Source organism: Chiloscyllium plagiosum, chromosome 3 (genome assembly GCF_004010195.1).
Source record: "Chiloscyllium plagiosum isolate BGI_BamShark_2017 chromosome 3, ASM401019v2, whole genome shotgun sequence".
Classification (NCBI taxonomy): domain Eukaryota; kingdom Metazoa; phylum Chordata; class Chondrichthyes; order Orectolobiformes; family Hemiscylliidae; genus Chiloscyllium; species Chiloscyllium plagiosum.
In genome coordinates, this window is record NC_057712.1 from 65578249 (window position 1) to 65605819 (window position 27571).

At 40.3% G+C, this 27571-nt stretch overlaps 1 protein-coding gene across 5 annotated transcripts in view; it reads left to right on the forward strand.

Moving 5' to 3' along the window:
* arhgap18 (Rho GTPase activating protein 18) overlaps positions 1-27571 on the forward strand; it is a 131636-nt gene that overhangs the window by 74115 nt on the left and 29950 nt on the right. For 3 of the 5 annotated variants that reach the window (XM_043683642.1, XM_043683627.1, XM_043683634.1), the window contains exons 2-5: positions 421-530; positions 16576-16772; positions 20319-20524; positions 26741-26816. In XM_043683642.1, the coding sequence (XP_043539577.1) occupies positions 16598-16772; positions 20319-20524; positions 26741-26816 (457 nt within the window). In that variant the 5' untranslated portion in view covers positions 421-530; positions 16576-16597. The remainder of the gene's footprint in view (positions 1-420; positions 531-16575; positions 16773-20318; positions 20525-26740; positions 26817-27571) is intronic. The other 2 variants (XM_043683619.1, XM_043683611.1) reach the window with 1 other exon arrangement.

Genomic DNA, 27571 nt, shown 5'->3' on the forward strand with positions numbered 1-27571 from the left:
AGGCTGATACAATTGCAACATTTAAGAGGCATTTGGATGAGTATATGAATAGGAAGGGTTTGGAGGGATATGGGCCGGGTGCTGGCAGGTGGGACTAGATTGGGTTGGGATATCTGGTCGGCATGGACGGGTTGGACTGAAGGGTCTGTTTCTATGCTGTACATTTCTATGACTCTATGGCTCTATTAGTGGGGAAAACGGTGATTGGGGAATCTTTTAAAGGTCAACAGAAAGCCGAAAAGAAAGATGGACAATGTGAGTTAACTAGGTCAGAATATAAAAACAGATAGCAAATGGTTCTACATAAATGTAAACCTAAGTGGCTAAGATAAACATTGGTTCCTTCAAGAGTGAGAAGGGGGATTTAACAAATGGTAGGTGAGGAAATGGCCAAGGTGTTGAACAGGTATTTTGTGTCAGTTTTCACAGTGGAAGACACCAATAACGTACCAATAATTGATGACAAGGAGGACCTAGAAACTTTCATTATCACTGAAGCCATAATGTTGGGCAAGCTAATGGAGTTAAAGGTAAGCCACTCCGTCTTCTGACCCTGATGGAATGCATTCCAAGGTACTAAGAGATAGAAGGAAAATAGCAAATGTGCTCATGGTAATTTATCAAATTTAGTGGCCTCCAGGGCAGGTCCAGTGGATTGGAAACCGCAAATGTGATGCCACTGCTTAAAAACGGAGGTAGACAAAAGGCAGGTAGCTATAGGCCCGTTAGCCTAACTTCTGTCGTGAGAAAAATGTTTGAATCCATCATCAAGGAAGAAATAATGAGACATCTGAATAGGAATTCTCCCATTGGGCAGATAAAGCATGGATTCATGAAAGACAGATCATGTTTAACTAAATTACTGGAATTCTTGGAGGACGCCACAAGCGTGGTGGATAACAGCGGGAACTGGTAGATATGGTTTATTTGAATTTCTAGAAGGCATTCAACAAAGTGCTGCACAAAAGGCAGCTGCATATGGTATAGGTGCACAGTGTTATGGGTAATGTTTTAACATGTTAACTGGTTGGTTAACTAACAGAGAAAGTGAAGAGGGGATAAGTGGGTGTTTTTCTGGTTGGCAATCAATGGCTAGTGGTGTGCCTCAGTGATTAGTTTTGGGACCACAATTCTTTACAATTTATATTGAAGACTGAGAGTTGGGGACAAAGTGTCGTGTGTCAAACTTCGCAGATGACACTAAAATGAGTGGCCAAGCAAAGTCTGCAGAGGATACAAAATCCGCAGAGCAATATAGATAGGTTGAGTGAGTGGGCAAGGGTCTAGCAGATGGAGTACAATATTAGACCCGGGTTCAATTCCTGACTCAGGCGACTGACTATGTGGAGTTTGCACATTCTCCCCGTGTCTGCGTGGGTTTCCTCCGGGTGCTCCGGTTTCCTCCCACAGTCCAAAGATGTGCAGGTCAGGTGAATTGGCCATGCTAAATTGCCCGTAGTGTTAGGTAAGGGGTACACGTAAGGGTATGGGTGAGTTGCGCTTCGGCGGGTCGGTGTGGACTTGTTGGGCTGAAGGGCCTGTTTCCACACTGTAATGTAATGTAATGTAATCTAATCTAATCTAATCTAATGTAATATTGGTAAATGTGAGATCCTCCATTTTGGTAGGAATAACAGCAAAATGGGCTATTATTTAATTGGCAAAAATTTGTCCTTGTGCATGGATCACAAAAAGCTGGTTTGCAGGTGCTGCAGGTCATTAAGAAAGCAAATAGAATATTGTCCTTCATTGCTAGAGGGCAAGTTATGCTGCAATTGTACAGAGTGCTGATGGGGCCACATTTGGAGTTTTAGTCTCCTGACATGAGAAAGGATGTACAGGTACTGGAGGAGATGCAGAGAAGGTTCATGAGGTTGATTCCAGAATTGAGAGGGTTAGAACATAGAACATAGAAGGTTGGCTTATAAGGAGAGATTGAGTAGAACGGGACTATACTCATTGAAATTTAGAAGAGTGAGGGGGAATCTTAAAGTAACACATAAAATTATGAAGGGAAAAGGAAGGTAGAAGTAGGGAGGTTGTTTCCACTGAACTACAACTGGGGAGCATAGTCTCAAAATAAGAGGAACAGATTTAAGACTGCGTTGAGGAGGAACTTCTTCACCTAAAGGGTTGTAAATCTGTGGGGTTCAGTGCCCAGTTGAGGCTACTTTATTGTTTTTAATGCAAAGATAGATTTTTGAACAGTAAAGAAATTGAAGGTTATGGTGAGCGGGCAGGTATGTGGAGCTGAGTCCATGAAAAGATCAGCAATAATCTTATTGATTGGCAGAGCAGGCTCTATGGATGAGATGGCCTACTCCTGCTCCTATTCCTCACCTTTTTTTGTGTTAATTTACAAGCAGCCATAGTGAGAACAAATTTGTGTCCAGCATTCTACCTGATATTGTGTGTGTACTTGGAGGCGTTGCTGACTGAAGGACTAACGCTGCTGGTCTTGAGGTTTGATTATTCCGATCAAGGGAGCCTCCTTGGTCAGGGGCTGATCCAAAATAATTGACAGCTAATCAATGGCTTGTTTTGCAAATGGCTTATTTTTTGTCAAATTGAAAACAAATTTCCCCCACTTAATTTCCAAAGTACTCCTTGCTTGTACTTGTTCTGGACTTGCTCGGGTGCCTGGAACACAAGATATCGGCAAACAAGGCTCCAGGTGGCACAGTCAAAGTAATTCAATATTTAGCTGCCTGACCGAGTCTGCAACTTCAGCTGATTAAAATCTATTTGTCCCCATGCCATTTTCAAAGTATGTTAGATGAAAAGATGATAGCACTTTGAATTTATTTATGAAAAGGAACAAAGTCACGGATGATTTTATTTGGATTTTTGTCCTCTAGCATGATTCTTTGTAATGCCTAAACAACCCTTTTATTTTGAAAATAGAGATGTTATTTTGTGTTCCCCAGTGACCTTGGCAACAGCTTGAAAAAGTACAGGTCCATAAGTAGGTTGTATGTTGGACTGTAACCATTAATTATTCCCTTTGAAAGCAATGGCTGAAAATTAAAAGCAAATAAAATTCAGCATGAAATGCATAAACATTGTTGGAACAGATTAGGCTGCATCTGTTAACCTTTGGGTTTCCCCACATTTTCCACCATCGAAGTGAAAATGACAGATAATGTGTCACAAAAAAAACTTAAAGAAAGAAATAACTTTTTTTTTTAAAATGTCCTCAGGACATTACCAACTGCTTTAAGCAAATTAAATATTTTTTAAAATACTGATTGTTGTAACACAGGCTTCAGAAATAGTTCGCCTACTTGGCACTAGTAGCAAGAAACCCTAATGATTAGGATGTTACTTGTGCACCAGCCAGGTTTTTATATGTCCAGTAAAATTGCTAAGAGTTGAATCCCAGGGGATGTGCTCACAAATTTGTGTTCAGCAGAGGTTTAAGATAACCCTGGAAGATCCTAGGGAACACATTTTGCCCACAAACAGGAAATCTTGATCTTAAATGACGGCTTGTCCAGAACTTTGACTTAGTTGAACTCTGCTCCAATGGTAGACCCAGCCATATTCCAAATTTGCATGAATTTGGTTAATCTGGTGTTTCCCAGTCAAGAATTACAGTTTATCACAGGAATAATTTTGCTGGATAGTTTTTCTGCCAATGGGAATGGTTACTAACTTTAACACAATCAGAGATTTGGATTATCTGAATTTGACTCATTGGGCAGAGTCTTATAGAGTGCAAAATTGTCTTTGATGAGACATGTGGACGAATCAGGCAAGAAGACTGGTGAGGCTAATGTTGATGTCAAATCCAGCTCACTGGTCTCATGTACTGTGTTCATATTGACCCCAATAAGTTGTCAGTACTAGAGCTGGTGGGGAGTGCTGAAGGCAGTCTGCTGATACTTTCTCCAGTGTCTCAACATTGTCACATCATTGGGCTCTGAGGATGTTTTCTGGCGGGGGAAGAAACGGGCAGTTCTCCGCCGATATAATTGGGAGGCTGGTTGCATCTGTAAGACACAAGACGCAGAAGGCATCACAGCCATTAGAAGTGGTGTTTGATACATGATACTGAGCGCCTGGATCTGCCAGTGTTGCAGTGGAATGATATGTGGCTGACTTACTCAGCCGCTGGAATATAGATGTCTCTGCCTCCCCATTGGAGTCATTCAGTCTTATCTAGCAAGGGTAAGAATTCTCCTCTTCTTATAAGGGATGGAAACAGAGAAATCAGACATCCCCCACCTGGACAGCATTGTTGTGCCCCGTTATGGGATTCATTCCCCTGTAACAACATAAAGGGATGGAATGAGTAAGATACAAGTGGCTGGTATGGCTGATTGGTCAGCTGCATGTGGGAGAAAGGTATTGTGAGGGAATGATGCAGGTTTAGTCATGTGGGTGGGTAGGGCTAATGGGTAATGATTACAGCACAGCGGATGATAGAACATGAACCCTGGTGAAAGGAGAGTTTGGTGGCAGACATGGAGTGAGTGTAATGTAGCAGAAAGGATGTACTGGCATTTACTCTGATGGAGCGGACAAAGTCATTGAAGCTTCTTTCACCACAGCAGCCCAGTAATCCACTCTCTCGAGACGTCACTGACCTGGATGATGATTTCTGACCAGGCTGGCAGTGTCTGGTGGTTCAGCTCCTTTGAGCCTCTAGTAAAAAGACACCTCTTTGTTGCACTGCTCCCTCAACCAGGATTTCCAGGTCCCTGATGGAGAAACATGGGGCGAACTCCTTTTTTAAATGTTCTCAACGGAAGCATAAGTACATGGTGTATTTCAAAATTCTGTAACCAATTTGTCTGCAGATTGCATTGTACCTTTCACAAATCTTTTCTTCCTAATACTTGTTACTGCTTATTTGTAATTCAGCTTTTCCTTTGCAAACTATATTCATAGTTCCACATGGTCTTTTCATTGGGCATTCTAATGGCTGTGATACATTTGGAGCAGGATAGTAAGCTCACCAAAAGGAGAAAAACACACACACTTGCATTTTAGACATCAAGTACACATTCACAGTTGACTCATAAGCCATGGTATCGGACATGGTTTTTGTTATCTCTGCTATACAATGAGCCTGTAGATATACCATTAATTGAAGCTTGAGCTGCAAGTTCTGTTAAGCACAAGGTCAGCCCTTTGTGTAACTGTGAGAGTGACTGCAGCATGATTAACAGCAATAATTTAACATTTAGCGAAGGGGAAAATATCTGTCGAAAGAGAAAGCTGTCTGAATCTTTTATATTACAGTACTATAAAGAACACATCTTATAAATAAAAGTATTTCAGGCACTAGGAATCTGAAATTAAAGTGAGAAAAACTGAAACTATACAGCAGGTGATAGAGTATTTTTGGAGAGAATGAATATTTCAGGTTTGATGACCCTGAGGATACATTCCTGGAAATGTTAGTCTCTGGTATTAAGACAATGATATGTATGAAATTAACTATTACTCTGAGCTTTAGTTGTTGGGAAGGCAATTCCATAATAGTATAGTCGTTGGACTAGTAATCCAAAGAACTAGGTAATACTCCGATTCATAGATTCATACAGTGCAGCAAAGGCCCTTCAGCCCATAACTACCACTAAAAGTACGCTAATCCCAATTTCCTGCATTTGTCGCATATCCTCGAATGTTATGACATTTGAAGTGTTCATCCTTTCTTTTTTCAAACATTGTATGATTCCCAGCCTCCACTACCTTGTCAGGCAGTGCATTGCAGATTCCCACCACTCACTAAGTGAAAAGATTTCTTTCCCAAATCCCCTGTGAATCTCCTGCACTTACCCTAAAACAATATCCCTCATGATTGACCCCTCAACAAAGTGGAACAATTACTCTTTACTCATCCTGTCCAACCCCTTATAATCTTATACATCTCAATCACGATCCCTTCAGTCTTCTCTGTTCTGAAGAAAACAATCCAAGCCTATCTAATCTCTTTTTATAGCTCAATTTCCCTATCCCAGTCAACATCCTGGTGAACCTCTTCTCTATCCCCTCTAGTGCTATCACATACTTCCTGTACTAAGGTGACCGGAATTGCACACAGTATTCCACTAGTGGCCTGATCAATGCTCTGTGCAACTCAATATTACCTTCATTGCTCTTATACTCTATCCCACGACTGATGAAAGCAAGTGTCCCATGTGACTTCTTAACTGTCTTATTGAGATGCTCTGCTGATTTAAGGGATCTGTGAATAATTACCCTAAAATCCCTCTGTTCCTCAAAGCTACCCAGTGCCCTGCCATTCATTAAATGCTCCCTCATCTTGTTTCTTTTCCAAAGTGTATCACCTTGCACTTATCAGGGTTAAATATTATTTGCCACTGCTCTACCCATCTGACCAACCCATCTATATCTTCTTTGCTATTAACCACACTACCAATCTTGGTGTTATCTGCAAACTTTTTAAGCATTTCCTCCCACATTTTCATCCATATCATTTTTATGTACATAACAAGCAATAAGGTTCCCAGTACTGATCCTTGTGGTACACCGCTGGACACAGGCCTCCAGTCACTCAAACAACCTTCGACCACCACCCTTTGTGTCTTATTACTAAGCCAGTTTCTAATCCATTTCACCATGTATCTCTCAATTCCACGTTCTTTAGCCTTCTCAATCAATCTTACATGTGGAATCTTGTCAAAGGTTTTACAAAAATCTATATAAACTGCATTAACTGACCTTCCCTCATCCACAATCTTGTACACATTTTCAAAAAGTTCTAACAAATTCGTTAGGCATGACATCTCTCTGATGACGCCATGCTAATTATCCCTAATAATCCCGGGCCTTTCCAAGTGGGCATTACTTCGCTCCTTTAGAATTTTCTCCAACTGTTTTCCTATCACTGGTGAGTCAGGGCACCTGGCTTTGAATTTCACCAGAGCCGATGGTAGAAAATGAAAATAATAAAAATCTGGAATTAAAAGTCTAATGATGATCATGAAATAAATGTCAATTGTCATAATTTTAAAAAATCTGATTCATTAATCCCCTTTTAGGGAAGAAAAACTGCTCTCCCAAACTTGTCCTTACCTGTCTACACTTGACTTCAGACCCATAACAATATGGTTGACTTTTTAATGATATATTTTTATTGAAAAATAAACATTCTAATATTACAACAAATACAAAACAATACAATTCAAAACAATATGAAGAACACCAAAAGAAATTTAAAAAACCCAACAGCCCTCATGTACAAATGTATAATATAAATCGCTGTATAAATATATAAAACATATTTTAAAAACCCCCAATTAACTACTTAACTAATTAAATAATAACAAACTAATAAATAATAATAACAATAATAGAGCTCAGCAAAACAAAACACGAACTCTTGAATATTGAGAGCTTAAATTTACACACAAGTTCGCAGTTCCCCCTCTCTGGACTCATAAAGCACAATCGATATGGCTATATAAAAGCCCTTCATAGTGTGGCAGACAAATCTGGTGTCCAGGTATTCCGAAAAGGGCTGATATCTCTTCTAGAAATTCTTAGTTTTGTGGTGCACCATACTTGTAAGAAAATCCAAGGGGATTATACTCCATAACAATCTTAGCCAACCCGACAGGCCTGGGGGATTTTCGGACACCCAACCTACAAGATATTCTTTCTTGCGCAGAAAGTGAGGATGTTGAAAAGTTTTTTTTTCTTATGCGCATCTACAGGGAACACACTGGGCAGGCCAAGAAGAAGTGAGATTGGGTCCTTCTCCACCCTTACACCCAAAATCCCCTCCATTGCACCTGCCACAGTGCTCCAGTATGTTAGAAGCCTACCCCAGGACCAGAGACAATGGGTAAGAGTGCCATACTACCTTTACATTTGGGATATGTTGAAGATACCCCTGGTTTAAATTTTGACAAACGATCCAGAGCCAAGCGGACCTTGTGGAGAAACATCAACTGTAAAACATGGGTCCCATTGCAAATTGATATCTTTCTTGCATTTTCTCAAATATCTTCCATGCCTCTGAGGAGACCTAGCTCTCTCTCCCACACCTTGCCGAGTCGATTGAACTCATCTGAGGGGGCACCCCCCCAATTGATGATATAACATGCTGACATAAAGTGTACTCTTCGCACTGAGCACCCTCCTCTCTATGTCGGATTTAAAGGGATCAGTCAAAAGTGTAGCTTTTTTTTTGAATAAAACCCCCAACTTGAAGAAAACGAAAGAGGTCCCTGCTAGATGGCTGGTATTTCTGCGCTAACTGATCAAAAGACATCATTGTGTCTCCCTCAAATAAATCGCCCATACAAGACACATGCCTAACTGTCCAATGTTTGAATCCTGAACCCATCATCCCTGGTTGAAAACCTGGCATACCTGGCATATAGGTGTAAGAAAAGATGTTTTGCCAATATTGCCTTCCTTCTCCATGCTTTAACAATATTAACAACCATTGGATTATGGCAATATTCCTTAAATGTCCTCATTTTGTCCAAAAACAGCAAACTAGTAAGGAGGCACTTTGCCTGAGAGGTTTAGATATCTAACCATTTTGAAAGAGGGTCCCCACAAGCCCAATCACTCAAGTAAGATAGTTTTTAATGTCTAGGAGATCCACTCGCCCCAGTCTGTAAGGCAATTGCCGTTTAGCTAATTTAATAAGGGGCTGGTTATGATGCCAAGTAAAAGAGCTGAACTGGCTGTTCAGTCTCCTGAACGTTTGCTTATCGAAAATCCGGGGCACCATCCGTATAGGGTACAACAAACGGGGGTGAATCTTCATCTTAATAAGCGCTATCCAACCCAACCATGAGACCGGAAGCACCTCCATCTTTGAAGGTCTGGTTTGATTTTGTCGAATAATTGAACAACCAATCAAGAGCTGGAGTGATGAATATGCCCAAATACATAAAACCCCCCAGCGACCACTTAAATGGGAATCGAGATTCGCCCTCAAGACCTAGCACCTTTGTAAGACCACCCATAGGCATAGCCTCTGATTTTGCAAAATTAATCTTGTACCCCGAAAAGGTGCCAAACGAGCTGATGCATTGTATCAGGCACCGAAACTGCTGGATTTGACAAAAAAATGAGGAGATTGTCTGCGTACAACGGAATCTTATGTAATTTTGACCCCACTTCTGGAGCCAATATATTGGGATGCCTAAGAATGGCCTCTGTCAACATTTCAATCACCAACATAAAAAGCAATGGTATAATGATTGATACAATTGAAACTAGACACACCCTCTGGCATTGACAAAGGCACCAGAAGTATTAGCAGCAACAGCAAACCTGTCAACCCAACAATGTCCTCCCTACTAACTCCTGGAGGCGAGTGGCAACATTGGGAGAGCTGTCTCACAGACTAATCAAGCAACATTCTGACACATTCATACACTCTAACTCATACCTGCAGACTTCAGACCCATAGCAATGTAATCAACGCTCAAATGTCCAATGAAATGGCCACTCAATTGTATCAATCATTATGAAGTCTCAATAAAGAATGAAACTGGACCATGGCAGAAACAGCCTTGTTGACTCTGCCGATTCCTCCTTACTAACATCTGGGGGCGAGTGCCAAAATTGAAAGAGCTAGCTCTCAGATTATTCATGCAACAGCCTGACATAGTCACAGATTCATAGCTTACAGGCACTGTCTCTGACACAGCCATCACCATCCTGAATATGTCCTGTCCCACTAGCAGAGATGGCAGCATAGCTGTATACAGTTGGGACAGAGTTGCCCTAGGAATCCTCAACACTGACTCCAGACCCCATGAAGTCTCATGGCTTCAGGTCAAACATGGAAACCTCCTGCTGATTATTACGTACTGTCCTCCCTTGGCTGATGAATTGGTACTGCTCCGTGTTAAACAACTCTTGGAGGAAGCACTGAGGTTGGTAAGGAAACGGGACGTACTTTGGGTAGGAGACTTCATTGTCCAGCGCCAAGAGTGGTTTGACAGCAGTACGACTGATTGAGCTGGTCAGGTCCTAAATTGCATAGCTGTTAGACTGGCTCTGCAGCAGGTGGTGAGGAAGCCAACAAGATGGAAATACGTACTTAACCTCATCCTTACCAATCTGCTGGCTGCAGATGCATCAGTCTGTGATAGTATTGGTAAGAGTGACCACCGAACGATCCTTGTGGAGATGATGTCCTGTCTTCAAAGTGAGAATAACCTCCATCGTGTTGTGTGGTACTATCACCATGTTGGATGGGACAGACTGGAAACAGACTTATCACTTCAAGATTGGGATCCATGAAGCGTTATTGGCCACCACCTGCAGCAGAATTACACTCCAATACAATCTGCAACCTCATAATCTGGCATATCTCCCATCTTATTGTTCCACTCAAACCAGGAGATGAGAGGAACACACAAATGGGAATAGGCCATTCAGTCCATTGAGCCTGTTCTGCCTTTTAAGATCATGGCTGATTGAATGCTTCAATGCCTTTTACCTACACCAGCCACACAACTATTCATGGTGTTGGTATTCAAAAGTTTACTATAACTTACTTTTAAATGTACACAATGTCTGACCTTCCATTGACCTCTTGACGTAGAGTGTTCCAAAGATTTACCATCCTTTGAGTGAAAATGTTGTCCTTGTCTCAGATTGCCAAATTTGTTCATGATACAACTGTAAGTGGAACATAAGTTGTGAAGTGATGTTGAGGCTAGGGGTTATGTAGGTAGGGCAGGTCAGTGGGCCTAGATCAGACAAATGAATATATTGTGGGGAAAATGCGAACTTTTCTACCTTAACAAGAAGAAAAAAAATCAAGGATATTTTCTAAATGGTGAGAGTTTGCAGAAATCAGAATTTAAAGGGATCTGAGTGACCTAGGGCATGGATTTTTAAAAATTGTGCAGGTTCATCAAGTAATTAGGAAACTGATAGAATGATATTAATTATTGAGTGGAATTGGATACAAACATCTTCCATATATGATACATAAATACAAAGACTGTACAAATACAGCAGCTTATGCTTCAATTCTACAGGGCATTGGTGAGACCATATCAGTTCTGGATGTAGGTTTGTAGGTGAGACCATATCAGTATTGGTCATCTTACTCCAGGAAGGATGGAAGTGCGTAGGAAACCATTTCAGAGAAGGTTCAACAGTCTAATACCCAAAATAGACAAGTTGTCTTATGAGGAAAAATTGGACAGGCTCAGCACACATTTTCTGAAGTTTAGAAGAATAAGAGATTACTTGATTGAAACACAAGATTCTCTAAGAGAGTTTGACGGGGAGTTAATGTTGCTTTCCTCTTATGGAAGAATCTAGAACCGGGGATTATTCTGGATGTAGGTTTGCTCGGTGAGCTGGAAATGAACCTCGCAGCTCAGCAAGCAAACCTATATCCAGAACCTCAACCTGAGCTACAACTCTGCTCAAAACTCGCTACCAGGGATGATTATTTAATAAGGGATTGCCCATTTAAGACCGAGATAAGGAAACCTTTTTGTTTGCTTTGAGGTGATGAGTCTTTAGAACTCAGGTGAAAGCAAAGTCTTTGAATATTTTCAATATGGGGCTAGAAAGATGCTTTATAAACAAGGAAGTGAAAAGTTATCAGGAGTGGGGAGGGGGGGGCAGCGGAATATGGAGTATTCAGATCAGATATGAACTTACTTTATGATGGAGCAGGCTTAAGGGGCTTACTCCTGCTGTTAATTCATATGTTCATACACTACAACTTGTACAGTGTGGGCTCCTTGTGTGATTTCTTTTCTGTTTGCTGAGAATACTGTCTTTATATTGTGTATTCTCTAAATAGTATTTAGTTATTCATAATGTTACCAAACTTTAATGCGTGTACTTTAGTCTAATTTTCTAAGAAGGCCGAGTATACAGCTATATGTAGAGTGGAACCACTCCATTGTGAAAATATACCTGTTGTCTTAAGCTTTACTTGAAGCTAGAGATATCTGTTGTGACAGATCTGTAGTGGGATAGAATTATTTCAGTGCCTGATATGCTGAGAACTGGGGCCTTGGCATATTGTAGACTGGAGGATATACCATTTCAATGCAACTGTGGTATCAGCGGCAGCACAGAAATCACTTTTACCATCTCACTTATCAATTTTAAAGGTATAACTTTATAAAGAAATACTTACCTGAAATTTTAAATGGCTTTTTATTCCTTTCTAAATTGTGCTGGTCAAAATATATTGTTTGAGGGAAGTCTGCATTTTTCATTTTTCACCTTTAGTATTCATAAGCAATCAGGGCTTTGACAATTATGTCATTTATTTATCCTAGCTATAGACTTAGTGGAAAATATTACTCCACATAAGCCTTTCACACAGGGGAATACAATAATAAAGTCACATGATTGACAATGATTCTTTAACCTCCAGATCATGTTTAGATAATTTGCCTTTTTCTAGAGGACGAGGTTTGCACTTGTGTTTTTAGCTGTCTGTTTGGAGGAAATGGTTTTTATGTTATGATAATCTGAGAGGGTACTCGGAGCTGACTGACACCTGACGTGAGGTTTACACAGAGATGAGGTGACTATAGGCTGCTATGTTCACTCTATCGAGCTTTGAGCTATCTTTGTAGACAGCAGGATCAATGTGTAAGAGCACCCACCAACACTAACATCCATTCAAGGCTCAGAAGTAATACTGAATGCAACAACTTGCATTGCTTTCACTTGAAGAATAGAGAAGTATTCAGACATTAAGGAGAGACTGTGTCCTGCGCAGAATATCTTTGTCTTTGTTATTCCCACCGTGTAGCTGGAGAATGTCATAGCAAACTTTAAGAGTAGAACTGAATGTACTCAGCATGCCTGAGAAAACACCTACTTGGTCCCAATCACCTCTTGTCTGTTGTTAACCCAGAACAAATTGGGTGGTGTGTGGGGTCGGATGGCAAACAGTAGTTTATCTCTAGCAGCTGAGAATGGACCACGGACATAGTATTTGTTCATGAGACAGAGAGTGGGATTGTAAGGGAGCACCTCAGTGTAAGTTGTCACAGAACGTTTATGAAATATCCCTTGGGAATTTGACAAGGTAGATGCAGTGGTGCCAGGAGATTGAGGAGAACTCTGTATTAGGAACCCTATTAGTAATAGTAAAAGTACATTTGATGGCGACAATAACAGACTCAAATAATGAAAGGACACCTAAAAGAAAGAAATAACAAATGTATTCGAAAAAGTTACAACATTTTAAACAATGAACTTACTGCAAGAGATAATCATAATGGCATTAAACCTTTATCTGCGCCACTCAGTGGTTTGAGTCTGCAACTGCCATGCTGTTTTTAAAACAAAATACATCTTCTAATCAATCTGTTCAGAGATGTTACAACACATAGGAATTGCTGGGAAAAAGCTCAGCAGATCTGGCAACATCTGGAGAGAAAGCAGAGTTAATGTTTTGACCTGAAAGGTTAATTCTGCTTTTTCTCCACAGATACTGTCAGACCAGCTGAGTTTTTCAAGCAATTTAGAGTCATAGAGATATCCAGCATAGAAACAGACCCTTCAGTCCAATTCAACCATGTTGACCAGATAGCCTAAATAAATCTAGTCCCATTTGCCAGTACTTGGCTCACATCCCTCTAAACCTTTCCTATTCATATACGTATCCGGATGCCTTTTAACTGTTATTATTGTACCAGCCTGCATCACTTCCTCTGGCAGCTCAGTCCATATACTCACCACTGTCTGTGTGAAAAGATTGCTCATTAAGTCCCTTTTTAATTCTTACCCCCCTCACTTTAAACCTATGCACTCTATTTTGGACCTCCCAACCCCAGGGAAAAGGCCTTGTCTATTTAGGCAAAAGTGAGGACTGCAGATGCTGGAAACCAGAGTGGTGCTGGAAAAGCACAGCAGGTCAGGCAGCTTGCTCCTCGGATGCTGCCTTGTCTATTTACCCTATCCATGCCCCTCATGATTTTACAAACTTCTAGAAGGGAACCCTCAGCTTCCAACGCTTCAGAGAAAATAACCCCTGCCTATTCAGCCTCTCCCTATAGCTCAAACTCTCAAACCCTGGCAACATCCTTTTCAATTTTTTCTGAATCCCTCAATTTCATAATATCCTTCCAATAGGAGGGAGACCAGAACTGAACGCAGTATTCTAAAAGTGGCCTAACCAAGGTCCTGTACAGCCACAACATGACCTCCCAACTCCAATGCTCAATGCACTAATCAATAAAGGAAAGCATACCAAACATGTTCTTCACTATCCTATCTACCTGTGACTCCACTTTGAATATGTATTTTTGATTCTGCTTTCCAGCATCTGCACTTCTTTGGGTTTTTTTTAATGTTATGACACACCTTTGGAGCAGGTGAGGCTTGAACCCTGGCCTTCTGGCTCAGAGGTAGGGACACTGCACCAAAAGAGCACCTTTTTGTTTGGTTTGAATTCATATCCCAAATAATGTGTCAACTAACATTCTGACTCCTGCACAGTTTTGTGACAAAAGACGTAAAACTCTAATCTTTTAAGCTCTATTGTACCATTACTAACAGATGTAACAGGATTTGAAGCTAAATGCTTGTATTTTTTAAAATAAATGAATGGTCTTTCACTGGAATATCTGCCTAAATCTGAAGCTAATACATTACCAGGGTGGTAAATAATTGATTCTAGCAAAGAGAAGAGGAGACATTTTTAGAGGAGGGAATAGAAGGAAGCAGAGGTGGCAAGGGTTGAGAAGAGGTATGGCAGGGCTAACGGAGGGAGGAAAAGACGAGAACAGACAGGGCAAGAGATTGGAAGGAAAGGGACAAAGGAAAAGGGGGCAGAGGAGGGAGTAATTAAGAATAGAAGGTGGAAAATGATGGACAGATTGAGGAGGTGGTTTTTTGAATAGCTCAAGGTATCCCATAATGCAATGTGATGAAAGGTCATTTTTCTGACTTCTTTCAGCATTGTTGATGTCATTGGCATCATGTGAACTATGTGCTTCAACTACCATAAAGCAGGCTAACAAGAGCAATATGTTAAGCAGATTCTTTCTTCACATGATGTTCTGAATCATACATTCTTGCAGAACCAATTGTTAATCCTTGCTGTTTTCGTCTCCCTCACCCAAGAACACTAAGGCCGGATCTCACTATCTCACTACGAAGTGTTTCGACTACTGTCTGACATACTCTATTAATCATTATTGCTTTTGTTACTCATTATGAATGAATATATTGGGGTTGATGATAAGTTTGTGTGATTGTTTAAAAATGGGTACTATTGAACCAGCTGCTTTTTAAGATTGGAATTTAAAATGAATAGAAATGTAAAATGGAGTGCAGGTTCAGTATCAACCGTTTCATGCAAATCATTAAAATTCACCCTGTTGCAATAGTTGCAATCACTAATGGAGATGGTAAACTAACTGACATGCAACTTATGCACAAGACCAGGAATACAATGCACTCTTTCTTGTTCTACAATGAATAAGCAGTGAGATGGTGAGACCCGGTCTTGATGCCCTTAGATGAGGGAGGTGAAAATCAGCAAGAGGTAGCAATTGTTTCTGCATAAAAGTAACTTCTGAACATCAAGTGAAGAAAGAATCTGCCTGACATGCTCCTGTCAGCCCACTAGCACTCATATATTAAGCTCAAACTGAAAGAATATCAATTTCAAACATTCCTGGAGATTATGGAAACCTCCTTCAATATAAATTCTTGGACCAAAGTACAAGTGGACAAACAATAAAGAAAAATATAACAAAGGAATTCCAAACAAAAAGTTATGAAAGATAATATATTGCTTGTGCTTTGAGTCATTGTAATGGCAGCCACCAGGAACATTCGAGCATGTTTGCTGTTCATGGTTTTCATGATATGAGAGATGGAAGGATTAAATATTAATGACTCCAAGTATTAGGATTGATTACCAGATGATCAATTCAACGGCCTAAGGCCTTCATAATAATACTGTTTTTAAAATGATAAAAAGGTTCCCATTCTTCAGCTGGCTCAGAGACTATTATCCAAGTTGTATTGCTAAAAGCCCTCCTCAAGTAATTTTATTTGCTTTTAGACTGCTCAGAGTCCGATGAGTTACTGTCCTATTTTTCCTTTGTTTTTTGGACATTCCCCTTTCTTTCTCCTAATGTCTTCTGTTTATTTTTACACTATTTTACCTCATCTTACAGTACTGTCAAGCTTAAATGCAGATATGAAGTTGCATTGACAGAGGATGAATCAGTCAAGAATACGTGTGACAGTATTCATAAAATATGCATGACAAAAAATTGAAATAAAAACAAGATGTTGATACATCATTATTTTAAAATAGAGCAAAAGTTTTTTGGACTTGACTTAATTTAACAATAACATAATGCATTGAGACAGAATTTTACTGTAAGCGTTTATTTTGGATCAAATGTAACAGCCTCTCTTTGCAAGACCGGTTGTGAAATGAAAATTCAAGTTATGAAGTTTGTGAGAAGATTTGATAGCTGACTGTTTGGTAATGCTTGGCAATACCAAGCAGCTTATTTCAATATACAAGTAACAGAAATGTCAACAAAAGATATTCCAATGTAGGTGATATAAAGATGCTTTATGTTAAAAGGAAAACCTGCGTGTTTTGTTTTACAGTCGAAGATGTGGACAGTATAGTATGAATCAAGTGCATTCCAGAAACATGGAGAGGCCTCAATATGAACGGTCCTCCTCCCAGGATTCTCTGGATGAACTCTCCATGGCTGACTACTGGAGTGAAGTGGAAAATATCCAGACAACCCAGGAAAATTGCCAGGAAGAGCAAGAAGAGGTGGCCGTGAAAGTGCCTGATGGTAAATGAAAGCTACTTAGATAAATTACGTGATGTAACCAAATTAAATTAATCAAAACTGTTAGTTTTAGTAAGGCTTTTGACAAGGTCCCTCATGGTAGGCTCATCGAGAAAACTAAGATGTATGGAATCCTCGATGACTTGACTGCGTGGATTCAGAATTAGCTTGCTCATAGGAGGCAGAAGATATTGGTGGAAAGTTGTTTTTCTGACTGGAGATTTATGTTTTAGATGAGAACGTAGATGGGTGGGTTAGTAAGTTTGCAGACAATACAAAAGTGGGTAGAGTTGCGGGTAGTGTGGAAGGTTGTCAAAGAATTCAGCTGGATATTGATTAGTTGCAGATATTGGCTATGAAATGGCAGATGGAGTTTAATCCAAGTAAGTGTAAGGTGCTGCATTTTGGGAGATTAAATATTAAGGGAAAGTATACAATTTAAAACCAGGATCCTGAGCAGAGATGTATAGAGGGATCTTGGGGTTCAAGTCCATAGTTCCCTGAAAGTGGCCACACAAGTAGATAGGTAAGGAAGACATATGGCATGCGTGCCTTTATTGGTTGAAGAATTGAATAGAAGAGTCAGGATGTCATGTTGCAACTTTATAGGTCTTTGATTATAGAGTCATAGAGATGTACAACATGGAAACAGACCCTTTGGTCCAACTGTCGATGCCGACCAGATATCCCAACCCAATCTAGTCCTACCTGCCAGCACCCGGCCCATATCCCTCCAAACCCTTCCTATTCATATACTCATCCAAATGCCTCTTAAATGTTGCAATTGTACCAGCCTCCACTACTTCCTCTACATTGCCTATTTACCCTATCCATGCTGCTCATAATTTTGTAAACCTCCATAACCTCAGCCTCCGACGCTACATGGAAAATAGCCCCAGCCTGTTCAGCCTCTCCCAATAGCTCAAATCATTTAAAGTGTTGTGTTCAATTCTGCTTGTCACTTGACAAGACAAGAAGGATGTAGACACTTCGGAGAGTGTGCAGAAGAGCTTTACCAGGATGCTGCCTGGATTAGAGTATTTGAGCTATAAGGAGAGGCTAGAAAAAACTCCGCTTGTTTTCTCTGAAGCGGTGGAGGTTGAGGGGAGACTTGATAGAAGTCTATAAAATTTAGGTTTATAAGGTTGATAGAAATGCCTTTCCAGAGTTGACATGTCTAATACTAGCTGAAAACTATGTTGCTGGAAAAGCGCAGCAGGTCAGGCAGCATCCGAGGCGCAGGAGAATCGACATTTCGGGCATAAGCTCTTCTTCAGAAGGGCTTATGCCCGAAACGTCAATTCTCCTGCTCCTTGGATGCTGCCTGACCTGTTGCGCTTTTCCAGCAACACATTTTTCGGCTCTGATCTCTAGCATCTGCAGTCCTCACTTTCTCCTATGTCTAATACTAGGCAGCATTCATTTAAGGTGAGAGGAAGAAAGTTCAAAGGAGATGTGAGGGGCAAGTTTTTTTTTAAAGAGTGGTAGGAGTCTGGAAAACACTGCCATGGGTGGTGGTGGAGGCACATATGATAGGGATGTTTAAGGAGTTTTTAGATAAGCGCATGAAGATGCAAGGCATGGAGGGGTATGGACCAAGGGCAGAAAGAAGGGGTTAGTTTAATTTAGTGTTATGCTTGGCAGAACATCTAATGAAAACAATCCAAGCCTATCTAATCATCTTATAACTCAATAGCTCCATCCCAGGCAACATCCCGGTGAACCTTCTCTATACCTCATTTAGTGCTATCACCTCCTTCCTGGAGTGAGGTGACCTGAACTACTCCAGCTGTGGCCTGACTAATGCTCTGTGCCTCCAACATTACCTCCTTGATCTTATACTTCGCACCACTACTTAAGAAAGCAGGTGCCCCATATGTTTTCTTGACCAATCTTACTGATGTACTCTGTCAACTTCATGGATCTGTGGATAATTAATCCAAGATCCCTTTGTTCCTCTGAGCTATCCAGTGTAATTTCATTCATTAAATACTCCCTCACCTTGTTTCTTCACCCAAACTGCATCACCTGTATTTACTGAACCATCTATACCTTCCTATAACCCACAAACGTCATCTTCACTATTAACCACCCTACCAATCTTGGTGTTAACTGCAAACTTGTTTAACTTTCCCCCCAAATTTTCATCTATATCATTTATGTACATAACAAGCAATAAGAGTCCCAGTACTGATCCTTATGGTACACTGCTGAACATCAGCCTTGAGTCACTCAAACGGTCTTCTACCACTGCCTTTTGTATCCTATTACTAAGACAGTTTCTCAACTATCTCACCAAGGTTCCCTCAATTCCATGTGCTTTAATCTTCTCAATCAGTCTCCCACGTGGTACCTTGTCAAAAGCTTTGGTAAAATCCATATAACCTACATCAACTGAATTTGTCTCATCCTCATACTTGATTACATTTTCAAAATAAAAATTCCTATGTTACAGTTAAAGTGACTTTAATGCAGAATTTTCACTCTAAAGTATGTCCAAAATCTGGAGCATGATGCCGATGCTTGAAAGGGCAAATCAGTGGACCTACCTGGCCTGACTCGGTCACTGTTTCTTGACATTTCTCAGGAAGCTACAGCAGTGTCTGTCAAAGATAGAACAGGTGATTTGGGGATATCTCCATGGAATCATAGAGGATAAGTCTCTTATATCGATCTTTAACCACGGATAGAATATTTTGAATGCTAGTTTTTTGATTACATAGATTTTTGCCCATCAAAGCTCAAACATTGGAAGACTGAAATGCTTGGAATAGAGATAGTAACAAATTATTTTTTTAAGCATACCTAGAAGGAGCAAGAATTGGTCATTTGGCATCTTGAGCCTGATCATATTCAATATGATCATAGTTGATTGGGATAATGGCCTCAGATCCACTTTTCTGCTTTCCCTCCTTATCCCTCGACCCCCTTGGAGGTTAAAAATATGACTAACTCCACCTTGAATATAATTCAAGTCTTGCAGCTTTTCTGCTCTCAGCAGTGCCACAGGGATGCTAGTGGCTGCTGGCAGTATTACACCAACCCAAGGGCTTGGACTAAAAAAAGCTGAGGTGAGTGATGACAAGAAGGGGAAGAGGGGGTTCAGTAGTACGGTTAGGGGTTGCTTTTTTCACAGGACTTCTTTTCCCACCCAACATCAGTATCAAAGAAACAAAATTGTCAAACACAATTTCCCTTTTATATGAAACCTTGTTGACTTTTTTTCGTTTGGATAACGATTTTTCTTAACATCCCATTCCTACTTCCTCATAATAGATTACATATATTTTCATGAACAGATATTAGGCTAAGTAGTAGTTTCCTGCTTGTCTATCTCCCTCTGTTCTTGAGATTTATTCTGTTGACTGACAGACCCCAAAGCCTACAATGCCTGGTCTCATGACGTGAAGGTTTGACAATAACTCTAAGTCTCGGAGCCCAGCCCCAGTGTGTAGGAGTAGATTTTTTTTCTTAACTGGTCAATTGACTAAATTTCTTTCTTGTCACTATTTGTCTTCAATCCATGTTTTCATTTTGTTCTCTATGTAGAAGGGGAGGTGGAGGCAGAATGGTTGAAGAATGCAGGCCTTTCAGGCCTAGTCAGCGGAGACACCCAGGAAAGTATAGCAATACTGTCAACCCTAACCCGTACGCAAGCAGAAGCTGTCCAGAGAAGAGTGGAAACTTTTACAATGACAATGAAGAAAAAGAACAAACAACATTTCCCTGATGTCAGGGACATCTTTAGTCCACAGGTAATTAGGAAGATGCATTCAGTCTAAAAGAAACTTGTGAAGCAGTCCTCTCGTTCTCCTGAGGTTTGGATACTCATCAGTGGGGTTTCTGTGAGAGGAACTTTAATTACAGCAAAATGTTAAGAATTATAAGGGGCAGCACAGTGGCTCAGTGGTTAGCACTGCTGCCTCATAGCACCATGGTCCCAAGTTCGATTCCAGCCTCGGGCAACTATCTGTGTGGAGTTTGCACATTCCCCCTGTGCCTGCGTGGGTTTCCTCCAGGTGCTCCAGTTTCCTCCCATCGTCCAAAGATGTGCAGGTCAGATGAATTGGCCATGCTCAATTGCCCATAATGTTCGGTGCATTGGTCAAAGGGAAATAGGGTGGGGTGGGTTACTCTTCAGAGGGTCAATGTGGACTTTATTTTTGGGCGGCACGGTGGCTCAGTGGTAAGCATTGCTGCCTCACAGCACCAGGGTCCCAGGTTCGATTCCGGCCTCGGGTGACTGTCTGTGTGGAATTTGGACATTCTCCCCGTGTCTGCATGGGTGTCCTCCGGGTGCTCCGGTTTCCTCCCACAGTCGAAAGATGTGCAGGTCAAGTGAATTGGCCACGCTAAATTGCCCATTGTGTTAGGTGTATTGGTTAGAGTGAAATGGGTTTGGGTGGGTTACTCTTCGGAGGGTCGGTGTGGACTGCTTGGGTCGAAGGGCCTGTTTCCACACTTTAGGTAATCTAATCATAATATAACTAAGAACTGCAAATGCTGGAGGTTTGAGACAAAAACAAAAATTGCTGGAGAAACTCTGCTTTCTTCCCCCAGATGGTGCCAGATCTGCAGAGTTGATGTTTCAAGTCTTTGTTATAGCTGTTAGAGCTAGGAAAAAGTGGTATTTTTGCAGAAGCCGAAATTTGGAGAGGGGGCATTGGGGGAAGGAGAAGGGGAGAGGTGAGCAGGTAGGTGGAGACAGAGCCCAGAGAGAGAGCTTTAAGAAAGGTGTAGATGAACAAGGAGATTATGCATAGCAGGCCAGAACAGAAGAAAACTGAATAAATGATAATAAGAGCTAAGAGTGGTAAAACAAATGGGTGAACTGTACTGAATGCAAGCCACATGATGTGATAATTTTCCTTGGAGTATGTGAGAATGTATGACTGTGGTAAAAGCAACCCATGTCATAATGGGATTGGGTGTAGAGTGGGGAAAAATCCTGAAACAATGGAATCAGGTTCTAAAGTTATTGAACTCGACAATGATACTGAGCTTCCTGTTGCCTGCCACTTCAATGCATAACTGGGTTCCCATGCCAACATTTCTGATCCAGGCCTGCTGCAGTATTCTAGTGAACCTTAGCGCAAGCTCAAAGAACAACATCTCGTTTACTACATGGGGACCTGGCAGCCTCTAGCACTCAGTGTCAATTTCAATAACTTCAGCAGTAATACCACATTCTCCCAGCTGCTATCAGCTCTGATGAAGAGTCACTGGACTCGAAACATTAATTCTGCATTATTTCCACAAATACTGCCAGACCTGCTGAATCCCTCTCCAGCGATTTCTATTTTTGTTTCAAATGTTCAGAATTCTTCCTATATAGTAAGGAGATGGTAGATTCAGGATTTGTCAGATGGAAAAAGCAAAGAATAAACACCACAGTGAAAGACACAGGGACACAAAATACATATCAGCAATGCCTTGAAATCATACGGAGTTCTCCTGAGTTTCTGCTCTAACTTGAAGTAGGAAAGCGGAAGAAATCCTAGAGGCAGTCTGTTATTAACCAAATGCATCATGCTTTGGGAGTTTCTGCAAACATCTTATCAAACGAAAATCAGGGAGAACCTCCTTAACCAATGAATTTCAGGGCTGTTATATGTTGACAGAAACAGCTCACACTTAATAAGTGCTTTTATAGTGGAAATGTTTTCCAGAACATTCAGAGAAACAAGGAAAATGGAATATTAAATGCTACTGAATATTAAAAGCTCTGCAGCATTTCACACCAAAGGGAAAATAAGAGCATTTACTGCTTACAGTGGTCATTCTTTATTGTCTAGTATCTGGCAAACATTTCAAAGGTAGGTAAACTGAAGATGACAAATTAGTTAATGAGCAGATGGTTGATTTCTTTTTATAATAGAGCTCAATATCGTATAAATTTATAATGATACGTTTAGTAAATGTAAAATATTAGTGATTATGCAGTGGCACAAAGTATGACTATACCAAGGGACAAGAGGAATGGATTTGAACTACTTTTTCAACCGTCAAGTTCCTAGTTTTTACAATGGAATGCATTGAGGACAGATGCAACTGTATATAAATGAAAAGCTAGTAGAATACATTAGTAATACTTATTGCACAAAAATGTCAGACTTTACCAACAAGCTTAATTAACACATAGCTTCAGCATTATTATTGATGATATCAACAGATGAAAGATAAATTATTTATCTGACCTTCATCAGTCAATTGTTATGAATTGAGTTGTCAACACTTTAAAAACAAAATTGGGTGGTTGCCAGTATTAACTTACTAAAAAAAGGAAAGTTATACAAACCAATTAAGAACTCATTTGCTGATATCACCAAGGCAATTTTAGACTCATAATTTGAGCTTAATTAAGCTTTATGCCATGTCACATATTATATCATCAACAACCTGGCTGTGTTTTCTCCTCATTGTCTTTCAAAGCTTACCATCATGCATAATATTCATCCATCTATGTACAGTCAATGGTAATACCTTTTTCAAAATGTTAAGCTCAAGATTCCAAATTCAATTTACAACTTCTTAAATAAAAATGATCTGCGTTTCAAGTGAACTATCACAATTTTGCTTTAATATTTGCTGCCACTAAATACTTATTCCCTCCTCCATAATATTGTCCACTCTGCCCCCATCTCATCTCACCTATCCCTTTATTATACCTTGACAACTCCAAAGCATCCTTGGCTGGCCTCTCTCGTTTTACTTACTCTCTCTGTAAATTTGAGGTCATTCATAGCTCGGCTGCCTATATCTTAAGTTGCACTAATTAATGTCTCATTCATAACAACCCCTCTGATCACTGAACTGGTTTAGCTTGCAGTTAAAAACAGCTTGATTTTAAAATTGGCATCCACGTATTCAAATTTCTCTCTTGACTTCTCCATTTTTATGTCTGCAATCTCCACAATTGTTATAAATGTCTGAGAAAACTACATTGCTCTAATTCGGGACTCTTCAGCATCTTCAATTTTAATCTCAGCATCATTGATGGCTGTGCCTTTAGATGTTTGCAACCTAAGTCATTAGTTCTAGAATCTGCTACAAGAAGAAAAATATTCTTACTATATCCAACTGTAAATACCCCTCAGGACTTTATATGTTTCAATCAAATGCCTAATCTCCAGCAGAAACAAGCCTAGCAAGTCATAACAGCAGACACATCCACCCATTTCAGTATTAGTCTGGCAAACCTTCTCCAAACTGCTTCCAATGGATTTGCATCTTTTCTTGAATGAAGTGACTGCTACTGTGCATAGTACTCTGGATGTGATATCACCAGTGTTTTAGATACCTGAATATAACCTTTCTGCCTTTGTATTCAAGTTTCCTCCCAGCAAGCAATAACATTCTATTATCTTTTCGAATTACTTGCTATGTCTGCATTCTAACCTTTCTCCATTCGTGCACTAGGCTCCAATTCCCTTGACATCTCCAAACTCTATAATTTCTCACTGTTCAGATAATATTCATTTTATACTTGCTACCAAGCTGGACGCTTCGACATGTCTCATTTGATAACTCATTTGTCAGATCTTTGCTCATTCACTCAACTCTTTGCAACTTACTTCCCTATCATCTTTGTTATCAGTTATCATATCCTCAGCCCCTTCTTTCAAGTCATTGATAAAAATTGTAAAATAACCTTAATCCCAGAGTCACACTACTCAGTACAACATGCCAACCAAGAAATGACAATTGTGCTGAACTCCTGTTTCCTGTTACATAGAACATAGAACAGCACAGCACAGGAATGCTGCCTTCTGTCTGCCCATGGTCCATATCCCTCCACTCCTTGCAAATTCAAAAGTTTATCCAAAAGTTCCTTAAATGTCCCTAACATATCTGTGTCCACCACCAACCTGGCAGCGTGTTCCAGACTCCTACCACTCTCTGTAAAATATTTGTCCCTCACATAGAGTCATAGAGATGTACAGCATGGAAACACATCTCCCTTGAAATTTCACCCTGTCACCTTAAATGCATACCCGCTAGTATTAGACATTTCAACACTTGGGGAAAAATATTCTGATTCTCAGCCCTATTAGTGTATCTCATAATTTTATTATTTTATTTACCCTGTTAGCAAGCCAATCATCTATCAGTGCTTTATCAATCGTTGATAGGAATTGAGTGTGTTGTCTTGAATCCTGCAGAATTCCTAGCCTTTGAACTGTTTTTGTTACTACAGTATTTATAGAGCTAGTCCTGTTCATTTTCAGGTCAATAATAACCCTCAGGATCTTGATAGTGGTGGATTCAGTAATGATAATGCCTTTGAATGATACAGGGTGATGGTTAGATTCCCTCTCACTGGAGGTAGTCTTTGTCTAGCATTTGTGAGATATGAGTTACTGTGTATCATCCACATGGCACTTCTGGCTGAACTTTAAGCTGAGGTTCCAATTGCCTTAGCGTGGGCTTGAGAATTACTAGTCTAATGACATTACCTTACAGCCCCATCTCTCTACACATCATCAGTACAAGTAACAGCATGATGAATGTTAATGATTTTTGCTCAATCTCTTGCCCTTAAAATGAACAACTGTGTGGAGTTTCATTCCTTTGGACTGAACTTTTTTTAATAACTAAAATTATAACATTTTCGCTTTATTTTTTCCTCTATTTCTCGCTGTCTTAGCCCAATCTTTGTTTTACGTTTATTTCTCTACACATATTGCACTTAACATGGAGTTGTAACCACTATCTTTTTTTTCATCCATCCTCTGTTTACATGATTAAATTTCATCACTGATTTCTGGAATGGCAGACTTATTGTGTTATGAAAGTTTGGTTCAACTGTGTTCGTGTTCAATGTGGTTTAGAAGAATGACCAGGTATCTCATTAAAAAGAATAAAATTCTTAGAGGACTGGTCAGACCTACTAAAAGGAGGATGTTTCCCCTGATCTCTAGATCAAGAGGTCATGGCCTCAGGATACATGGCAGACTATTTTGGACTGAAATGAGGAGAAATTTGTGGATTCAGACTGTGGTGATCCGGCAGCATTCTTGACCATAGGTTCTGGGTGCAAAGCCACTGAATCGATTTGAGAAAGAAAGAGATTTCTAGAGGCTAAATGTGTCAAGGAGTATGTGGAGAGCAGGACTCATGGTACTGAGATAAAGGGTCAGCCGTTAACCTAGTAAATAGTTGTCAAACTTAATAGACCGAATGACCTGTTCCTGCTGATTTTGTTTTTCTATGTAAAAGATAAACAAAGTTTTCCAATCCTTCATCAGAATCCTTGAACTTTATCAATCCACAGTTCCAGTAAGTTAAAGGACAAACCGGTTTTGAACTGAAGGTTGCAGGAAAAGAAACCCTCCCCAAGTGAGGATGTGATACTCTGTTCCAGCAAATAATCACTCTCATTCTGTTTACTTAATAATAAACCAAGTATAATCGGCATCATATTGTTCAATTTCCAGCATGTTCTCATACAAAATACCTCTGGCAGCATTTAATCATCTGATAGGCCACATAAAGAAACAACACATGCCCTTATCGATGCTCCATTAAAAAGTCCACAAGTCCTTGAAATGTTAATTCTGTTTCTTCCTTTAAAGATGCTGCTAGACCCATTGAGTTTCTCCAGCACTTGCTGTTTTTATTCTGTACCTAAAATAGTCCTCCTTTGGTGTGTGGCCCTTTATGCTCACTACACATTGCTATTGGAGGGATGTGTGACAATTTGAAGGTCTGCGTGTCAATATAGCACATTACCTACATATGGAATGTATTAACATTTTGATGTCATTGTATCATTCCACTGTATCCATTTATGAAATGTTTTTATTGCAGTTAAAGGGAAAACTTTCTTTTTTCAGTTTCCCTTCATTATTCCTCAGTTTCACCCAGCTTGTCGAGATTTTCTCCTTTTAGTCCTCCAACTGATCACCATATCATCAATGTTTTTCCCTGAGTTATAGATTTTTAGCCAGGCTCTTTATATTGACTTTCAGGTCTCAAGCACACATGAAGCTTCAGCTGTTGCAGCTCATGGAGATGAAAGAGAAGACACCGATGAGAAAAGAGAAGGTACAATATCTATTGTCCCATTTTTACTATTTTGGCTTTTTTGCCACTTGCTTTCCAGTTTCACCTCATCAAGTTGATAGAAGAATACATTGCTCACATGTTGAGGTTTGAGCTGTAGAGTTTCCAAAGCCATGCACCCCACATAATGGATAATGTTCATTGCTGTGGTTCTGTTCGCCGAGCTGGAAGTTTTTGTTGCAAACGTTTTGTCCCCTGGCTAGGCGACATCATCAGTGCTTGGGAGCCTCCTGCGAAGCGCTTCTTTGATGTTTCCTCCGGTGTTTATAGTGGTCTGTCCCTGCCGCTTCCGGTTGTCAGTTTCAGCTGTCCGCTTGGTATATTGGTATATTGGGTCCAGGTCGATGTGTTTGTTGATGGAGTTTGTGGATGAATGCCATGCCTCTAGGAATTCCCTGGCTGTTCTCTGTCTGGCTTGCCCTATGATAGTAGTGTTGTCCCAGTCGAATTCATGTTGCTTGTTGTCTGCGTGTGTAGCTACTAAGGATAGCTGGTCGTGTCGTTTCGTGGCTAGACAACAACTCACCAGAACGAAGGACCAGATACCCAACATGAGCAAAACTAATGTAGTGTACAAAATACCATGCAAGGACTGCACAAAACACTACATAGGACAAACAGGAAGACAGCTAACAATCCGCATACATGAACATCAACTAGCCACGAAACGACACGACCAGCTATCCTTAGTAGCCACACACGCAGACAACAAGCAACATGAATTCGACTGAGACAAC